This window comes from Antrostomus carolinensis, unplaced genomic scaffold (assembly GCF_000700745.2).
Source record: "Antrostomus carolinensis isolate BGI_N321 unplaced genomic scaffold, ASM70074v2 scaffold35877, whole genome shotgun sequence".
Lineage (NCBI taxonomy): Eukaryota > Metazoa > Chordata > Aves > Caprimulgiformes > Caprimulgidae > Antrostomus > Antrostomus carolinensis.
The window spans coordinates 4,877-14,114 of record NW_010325927.1 but is presented as its reverse complement, the minus strand read 5'-3'; the positions used below and the strand labels follow the sequence as shown (position 1 = coordinate 14,114).

The window sequence follows — 9,238 nt, the reverse complement described above, 5'->3', positions numbered from 1 at the left end:
AATTTTGCAACATCTTTATTGGTCACCTGCTCTTACCTTTGTCTGTACGCTGCTGAGTTTAGGACCTTTACAGCCCTAGTTTCTCAATCTCAAGTCCTTTGCTCCAAGAACAGGGCTTGCAGTGAGATAAGAAGTATTAGTTCACAGCCTGTTGCATCACTCATGGTCGGTGAGGAGGGTCAGTAGGCTGGTCAGGACACTGATGGGTCTGTGCTACCGTCACCGTTGCTGTGACCAGGAACAGGCTCGTTTCTAGCAATTTCCCTAATGCTGATTCCAGCAGAAATGCCCATTGCCCGTGGGCAGTAGGTATTTCACCCCCTCCCATGTACCTACCCCTAGAGACTAAAAATTGTTTGGTCTGTTGCTGTTTCTCTGGTCCTACCTCTGGAACAACATTCCTCCCGTTTGCTGGAGAGGGAGATGGCAGGAAAACCCAAGGGGGGTAGTTTTTCTGTGGTCTTGACGTGTTAGCAGCTGGACCTGGTAAAGGAGAACCAACAGTTGCTAGTCTTTCTTCCTCAGTAGGTTGCCTGTGTTTTGAGCTTTGTACATCCAGATACGGTCATGAATATGGCCGTGCCATGTGTCTGTACCTGCAGAATGAATACTTCTGACCATATATTCTGCATGTTACATATTTCAGCGGTGTGTGAAATATAAGTAACTTGAAATTAGAACAGCTACTGCGCACACAACCACTGTAGTGAGAGGGATCGTACTTTGTCTTCCAGGAAATTGGTACTAGAGTTTCAATAAAAATGTAAATGCTTCTGCATATTGAATTGTTATTATGATTGCCAGACTGCAGCTATAGGTTTGATAGGAAAGAAGGAGAAATAATTTATTTGCAGTACTTACCCGAACTTAGGATTTCATTTTTCCCCTTGTGGTTCTGGTGTTTACCTTGGCACCTTTCTGGTCAGGCAGAGGGAGGTAAAGTCACTGAAAGTAAAATGCAGTCTGCTTCTGTTTCCCACTTGGAAGGATATTGAGACAGTACAATTTTAAGTTGAACCAGACCTGCAGTAAGGACATTACAGCATGCTTTCTTCTGATCTCGAGTGGTGTTGGGAAATACTGGGTGTGACTTTGATGCATTTTCTAAGTGCAGGGACTAGTCATCTGCACATGGGTGGAGAGGCAAGAGGTTCTAGTTTCAGCCCAAACCAACTATTTTAAGATGTGGGTGGCTGGAGGTTGTTGTTTGCTTTTCTTATTGAGGTGGAGACTATATACACTTAAGATTTTAAAATGCTTTTTATATTTACTAGCAATATTATCAGTGCTTTACATTGCTTTTTCCCCATGTTTTCCCCATTTGTCTCCTTCTCCAGTTCAGTAATGGTAGGCTCCATATCTTACAAGTCATATGATGCCATGACACATGTATGTGTATATGTATATATACGAGATGCCTGGTGACTCTGCTCAGACTGCGCTGAACTTCCTTCTTCAGAGCCAACCATCATTTCAGAGAAGCTACCTGCCACTATGATCCCTGGGGGCTTAACTGAGGCCAAGCCTGCTACTCCACAAATCCAGCATATTGTTGATGAGGTGAGTTGCAACCTCTCTAAAGATGAAGTCTCTGTGCAAAGGGCTGAGTCCTGAAGTTTGTGCAAAGGCTGGGAGACCAGGTGGTGATAACTGAACCAGTGTTTGACAAAGCTAGTGCTGAAAACGGGAATGCTCTTGATTGCCAGTAAGTATTTTCTCAGCATGCTGCACAGGCAGTGTACTGGTCAGAGCGACACAAACCATTTATCTGTCTCATCCTTGTTCATAGCCAGGCATAGTACTGGCTACCTGCAGTTAATGTCTGCGTGTAGTTCGAAGACCAGCTTTTCTATGCTAGCACTGAGGTCACTTGTTTGAAATTCAAGGTGATGTATTTGAAGGGAGAAGATTGTACGCTGTGGAATTAATTCCTTGCTGAAGGACGTGAATAGGACAAACTATGTAGTAGTATGCACTAAAATAAGATATATGCAGGACAAGGCTAGGGGTAAACGGCATGTTCTCTGCTGGCATCTTTTTCTAGAGTCCCAGCTGTGATGCAGGGGCTGCTGTTGAGCCAGCAAGGCAAGGTGAGCTTGGCACACGGCAGGCAGGGTGAGTCCAGTTGCTGTGGTGGTTGGTTACAGGCAGCTGGAAGCAGCTGTGTAAACAACACCTGCAGATCCTCATAATGCCCTGCAGTGCAGCAGCTCTTAAGAGTATAAAGTGCATCCTGAGGAGTGGGAGGGGAACAAACTCCTTTTGTGTTCCCACCTACCCAATCCCTTTCACCCTCCCAGCCCTGAAAGATGAGCTCTTCCCCCTTTGACAACTGCACAAAGCATAAGTTACGTCCTCCTCGAGGAAACAAAGATAGGTAGTGGGGCTGAACATGTTGGGCAGTACTGCTGCACACTCCTGTGTGTGCAGGGCTCCCAGCTCCCTCCTGTGCTGTGGCACAGAGGACAGAGTTTGCACCAGCACCATTCCACGTCTCTTGCAAGCCTGCAGGCTGAGACCAGGCAGTGATGGAAGCAGACTAAGGTGAGCTGGGCTGTGCATGCGGAGGGGTAGAGCCACCACCAGAGAGCTGCAAATTAGCTTTGTAGGCTGGTGTCAGAGTCCAGTACTCTGACCAGGTGGTTCTAGATATTCCACACATAGAGGACAATGGTTAACATCAGATTTGCTTATTTGAAGATATGTGATGTTACATGAGCTTTCTGATTGAGCAGAGGGATACAAATAAACTGGTAACACAGAGGTAAGTTACTGTTAGCAACGTACAGTAATTGGAATGCACAGTTCAGTGACAGCACCACTGTGATCTCCATTGCTGGTCTCTAGAATATCCTCACTGTCACGACACTGGGCATCCTCAGTTGCTGGGAAGGAGTACGTGGGTTGAAGGCAGTTCAAGTCCACTGTTCTCCTTGAAATTCTTTTGTTCATTGTTTAGTTTATATACTCTTGTGTTGGGCAGAGCCACGTATTCACTCCCCTCATGCTGGTCCAGCTAACCCAGGGAGATGTTCACACCCAGGGAGGTGTTCACATTCTTTTAATGAACTCCAGGAGTTACACCACCAGCTGATCTGCTCAACTGTCATAGCTGTTTACCTAAAGCAAACACCCTCTTGTCCCCTTTGTGTTGAGATAAAGCCAGCTTCTGGCAGAAGCTGTGGTCAGTCATGCCCTGCATTATTTTCTGAGTTTCGTAGACCTCACCCTTGCCCAGCTCCTCTGAGCCTTCTTCCATCACAGGGCTTTAGTGGTCAGTCACTGGGGCTGTCAGAGTCGGGCATGTGTACATGGACAAGGGCTGGAGTACGTGATAACAGGTTAGTCACAGGGTAAATAACTTCCAGAACAGAAAGAGAAAAGGATTATCTAAGATTGTTTGGGGGATGCAGATTGAATTCCTCAGGAGCAGTATCACTGTTCCTCCTATGCTGGCACAAGCAGTTGAAGGAGCAGCACTTGCAGAGACCAGAAATTCCCTTTCACCTATGGAGGGGAAACCCTAGGCAAGGACTTGTGGCAACTTTGTGTATTTGGAATTCTTGTTTCCTCTTGTATAAACTGGGGAGGGCAATGCCTTCTGCCAGGCTGGGGCTGTGAAATTTGACTAACGAGTCTGTGAAAACCTTCAGGGCTCCTGTGAATGCTGCTAGGACAGTGTGGCATACCAGACACCAGGTAGGCTTTTAATGCTAGGCTGTGTTATGGGTGATCAAAAGATCCTACCCTACTGCAGCGTGTATCAGAGAAGAAACCACCATGCTTAACTGTCTGTGAGTGAACATGCATTTAAAAATGTGAACACTCATTTCAGGCTGTACTGATGCTCACAAAGTACAGGGCAAATAAGGAATCTGAAATGTGGGTGTACGGATTTTTCTGTTTGATTCCAGAATGGACTGATCTTAATTTTGGTGTTTGTCCATTCTCAGTAACTTCAGGAAAAATGAAAACAATTTATTCTTTGCTCTTTACTTTCTGCAAGTAGAAATTTGTGCCTTGTGCTGAGCATGGGAGGGAGAACGTTCCCTGGTCTTTCTTTTGAAGAAACTCACGCTCCACTGCAGAGGAATTGGTACAGTTCTCTGAGGAAGATATTCTTGTGGAGACAAACCTTACGTTGGCGCAGTCCTGCTCTGCTTCCAGCCACATAACGGTGTGACCCTTTAATGATGCAATTCTGTGGGATTTTATGCTCTGCTAAGCAGAGAAGCAATTCATATGACTTGAGCAAAGCTGTGTAGAGCATCTGCAGACTTTGGGTTGCCCAAGGTCTGTCTGCTCTCAGGATTACATAATTATTTACTTGTGCCTCATCCATAGGCTAATCCTTAGTGAGCTGGGGAATGTTATTTATTCAGTCTCCTTTTACAGCTGTTGTCTAAAACTGAGGAGTGTTTTGGGTTTAAGGAGCCATTAGGTAAGAGCTCAGTAATGTTATATTTTACCATCTGAGGATTCCAGGCGAGGGGGGCTCTCTTACCACTTTGTAAATTGAATTATTTTGGGGGTTCTGGGTTTATTTCATTAAGTGTGTGTGTTTGAAACGCTGAAAATTGGAGTGGTAGATGTGAAAGAAAAGTCTAAATATGAACCTGCCAACGATTTTTCCCTTTCTTTTTACAGGTGAAGCCACAATTTGAAGGCAGGGAAAACAGGACATGTGGCATGTTTAAAGCTGTAATATATAAGACTCAGGTGGTTGCTGGGACAAACTACTTCATTAAGGTTTGTATAGATTATAGGAGGGAGTGCTTTGTAGTTAAACAATATATGTTACTTGCATAGTGGCTTAGGGCAAGAAACAGAAGCAAGTGTAGTAGAAAACCATCTGGTGTGACTAAGAGAGTTGGGGACTACCTCCAGATTCCTCCGTTTGGCTCTGTTGTAGAACAGGACTATGAAAACTTGTAAAACGTGCGCTGTGCTGCTTCAGATGTGAACAGTAACTGTCTTAGGATCATCAGCTCACTCAAAGACTATAGGCTTTCATTTTGTGGACACAGTACTAAAGAGTAACGATTTACAGGAAGGCTGCAGTAAAGCCAGAAGTCAGGCCCAGCTGCATTTCTTCCCTTAGTGCCATCTTACTGCTGACCTAGGCAATGTAAAATGCTTCTCTGCTGTCCACACTAAGCCTCAAGACCAAACTACTCAGAAATGAAGATTGACATGGTACTGGACTTGGAAGAAATCTGTTTATAACACTGAAAATGGCAGATTTGTCTCTTCTCTGCCAGTCTTGCAAGTGACAGGGAACAGTTACTCATTTTAGCATTAACTGGAATGAGCTCTGTCACAAGATTCATTCTTTTATACTCCTGAATTTTCCACATCACTAATATTTTACCAACAGACTTACAGCTGAGATGCCATCCGGGCCCAGAGAAACACAGTGCCACATTACAGTCACCAGCAGGCATGTAAAGACCTCTCAGAGCCTAAAGGCATGAAACTTTCCCTTGATACTATACAGCTCACACAGCGAGAGTTCAGCACCCGTCCTGCTTGGCTCTGTACTACCAAATTACGTGCAACTTCGTAGCAAGTCTTGATGTGAGGACTTGCTGGTGGGGAAGGTGAATTTATGTTAAAAATTATTTCAGCCACTCACTCCCACAAGCGCCAAGATGTGTCAAGTTGTTCAGGCACTGATGTGTTTGCAGTGATGCTGCAGACGAGGGGTCCTGGCTTTCAGGTTGTCATTGCTTCTTAGGACCATGTGCTGGTTTTGGATGGATCTTTCTGTACCTCCTAAGAGCTGACACTGTCTCTGCATCTTGCCCCACCCCTGAGTCATTAAGATTTACTCATTGTCTCTTGTCACCTACCCCAAGTGTCCCAAGAAGCTGTGAGGCGATGTGCTGGTATCTTGATGACCAAAACAGAACGCCATCAAAACCCTTCCCCTGTTGTGCCTTCTGGTGCTTCCACACCAAGCAGTCCTACTCATTTTCCATTCATATGACTCTGAAGGCTTTTATTACAGTTCCCTACAGGTGTAGGCAGTTTCTGCCACCAGTTACTATCCAGACTTGGGCTAAGAGCTGTTGAAGTAAAAATGGAGATATAACTAAAATTAAGCTACTGAGCAAAGATGTTCTTTGAAGTCTGCAAGAGAATATTTTTGTTTTAACCTGGTTCACCCATGATCCTCACTTTACTGCTGTTTTGCTTTCTAGGTCCAAGTTTCTGATCTTGAATATGTCCACTTAAGGGTGTTTCAGAGCCTTCCTTATGAGAACCAAGGCCCTAGCCTTGTCAGTTATCAGACTGGCAAAACCAGAGATGATCCTCTGACCTACTTCTGAGAGACAATGAGGAATGGTGCCTCACTTCTGCAAGTTGCCTGTGGATTCTGCCTGTGTCAGTAAATTCAAGAAAATAAAATCAGTTTTGAAAGCTATTTGTGCATCATCTACTGTGTGTCATGTCTAGGTCTGCTGCCTGGCTAAAGCTCAAGTAGGCTCTGAGAATACTGTTCAAGGCTCTTTCTTCCACCTGAGGTACTAGAGCTGTAGGACAGAGCACACGCTTTCCAACACTGTCAAGTATCCTCTGAAGACAAAACTTGGGCCTCCTGAGTATAATTTAGGCTACATACTTCAGCCTATAGCTTCTTGGGTTTGGTCTAAGTGCATTAAATACAAGCTGTTTGCTCAAGTGTGTGTGGGAGAGAGAATTTCTAGCAGGGGAAGATCGAGAAGCCAAACTGTGTCCCCCTCTGCAAGTTCCCCCTCACTGTATGGGAACAGGGTGGGGGGGAACAGGAACAAGCTCTTTTGAAAGAGCCGAGACAGCTGAATGCCAGCATCCAGCCCCCGGAGCAGGGAGCAGCTGTCCTGACTTGGAGGCTGTGCTTTCCTGGAGACCTGTGCAGCTCATTTCTCTTTTTTCTTTTTTTTCTGTAGCATCACGCACCTGCAATGCGAACAGTCTTCAGCTGAGCTCTGAGGTGACAAAGGTAGAGGGCAAGCCCAGTCCATAACAAAAATACTTTCCTATTAGCAGCTGCTCAGGTAGGGGCCTTTGCATTACCTGCCAGGGAGCTGGGGCTCAGGGGCAAGACATTAAATGCATAAGTGAGTTTCAGAGCACACCGTGCTTGTATTCATGTCTGGTGCTGCAGTGAAGGGTGGGGATTGATTGTCACAGGCACAGAAAAATGCCGGAGCTGCCCATTGCTCTGCATGCCAGTATCCTGGATCAGATGCTTCAATTCCTCAAACTGTGAAGACCTGTGGCCTCCTGCGACTCTGGGAGTAGTCTTCTCTTGTGCAGCTAGTAGTTTCCACAAGAGCTCAATCCTGTAGTCTGTTACAAATCTTTAAGACACAACGTGTCTCACATTATCACTACTGCCTAACATCCTCTGACACAGCTGGAGATAACGCTCAGCTTTTTGAACTGTGAAAACACCAGAGTGGGGAGTTATCAGCACCAAAAAAGACCCAGTGTCTCCAACACCGTTTTATTCTAGCAAAACAAGAAGAGCCATAATAAGCCAGACTTGCTCTCTCCCTTTGTTCCATACTGGAGGGCAATGTGGGAACTCTTTGGGCTGATACAAGCAAAAGCATGTAAATCTTCCCTAGTTATCAGGAGACATAAGCAATGCTGGGTCCATACTGACACAGAACACACCTGCAACAAAAAAAAGCCCACTAACATGCATGTACATTCACCATGTGCTCCCCCTCAAAGCTGCTTGTCTTCTCAGGCTGTGGCCAAGGACATGCAGCAGGATCTAGAAGTCAGCTGTTTCCCATGAGTTCAGAGGGCAGCAACCCCTGTCCAACTCCCAGACTGATTGTACAAGGCAAACATGAACATTTCCAAGCCCAAACAAGAGTTTCTGGGCAGATATAAATAGTAAATAGTTACACAAGCACATAAATAAAGAAAGAACAGACTGGCTGTAGCTGGAAGGGTCTGCTGGTGATCATAGTGTCCAACTCCTCTGCTCAAAGCAAGGTCAACTAAAACAGGTGACTAGGGACCATGTGCAGTCAGAATTTTGTCACTCTGCATTGATGGAGCCTCCACAACCTCTCTGGGCAACTTGGTACCCTATTTGACCACCCTGGCAATTCTTAAAAGGCAAAAAACCCATTTTTTTTTTCCTCAGCTATTGACACAGAATTCACTTATTTCAAGTTGTGGCTATCACCTCTTGCCTTTTTACTGCACTGAGCACAACTGTTGCCTTTCATGTCCCTCACCAGATTAAAATGATGTCTTTTTAATTAAAATACAGAATAATTGTAAGCTTATCTGGAACACAAAAAACAGTCGTGGAAAAACCTCTGAGCAAGATAACAACCAATACTGAAAACTAGTAAATAGAACGGTGAAGCACTAAACAAATACGCCATCTCAATTCCAGAGAAATATTTATTGTTATTAATGCAGAAATGCTTGTCCAGTTAAAGTTCCTTTCCAGGACTTTTCCTTAGGACTGAGAAAATAAGCAAGTTGCTTTATTTTGTTTTGTTTTTTAACTCATCACACCCTCTACTGGACATTATATCCTACTGCTGCAAGAGGATAAACATGATACCAAGGGAATGCTTGTTTCAAGACACTGTAAAATCCTCCTCTTTCTCTTGCTTTCAAAATCACTTCAGTTCAAGTCTCTCTTCGGGTCTTTGCCAATAAAAGACATAGTACAATTTAAATCTACAGATACATTTACAGCTGCAAAACAGCACAGAAAGGATTCAGGTTTTCCTCTCTCGCTCCCTGCTGCAAATAGAGAGTGCTACTGTCACTCCCCTTTCAATTTCCAGACCAAGGAAGTCCACAAACGAGACTCAGCCACAGTATTCTGGTTAAGTGGCACTGAAGTCAGTGCAGCTACTTGGATTTGCATTAGTGCAGGTGAAAGGAGAGCTGTGTGACTCTAAAATTTAGGTACTGCACAGGAAGGGAATGGCATAAAAGCAATTGATTTTTTCCAGCATTAAGGTTTTTTTTTTTAAAAAGACACTTTCCTTTCTCCTTTGTTGGCACAGGAATCACCACTTTGCAGCCTATAGGAAATGCACATCAGAAATGGTTAGGAAAACGCACAAGCTGAGCTTGCTAGAAAAAAGTCAGTTCATCATGCTTAGTCTTGCTGCTCTGGTAACTGTGGAGACTCGGCGGCTTGTTCTCGTGAGGAAGGCTTCTGAACACCCGCAGGTGCATGAACTCGTCATTGCCCACATGGACCTGC

General features: G+C 44.7%; 2 protein-coding genes across 2 annotated transcripts in view; one reads left to right on the top strand and one right to left on the bottom strand.

The window, feature by feature from the left end:
• The first annotated feature begins 1,391 nt into the window (after nucleotides 1-1,391).
• Nucleotides 1,392-6,332, top strand: LOC104527640 (cystatin-A). Its single transcript, XM_010171412.2, is given in 4 exon segments — nucleotides 1,392-1,481; nucleotides 1,483-1,560; nucleotides 4,648-4,749; nucleotides 6,204-6,332. Coding segments are annotated over 4 exon segments (399 nt in total).
• A 2,773-nt stretch (nucleotides 6,333-9,105) lies between these two features.
• Nucleotides 9,106-9,238, bottom strand: part of CSTB (cystatin B) — a gene marked incomplete at its 5' end in the record, with an annotated part of 4,789 nt that continues 4,656 nt past the window's right edge. The window contains one exon of the mRNA XM_010171414.1: nucleotides 9,106-9,234. Coding sequence (XP_010169716.1) covers nucleotides 9,106-9,234 — 129 coding nt within the window. The remainder of the gene's footprint in view (nucleotides 9,235-9,238) is intronic.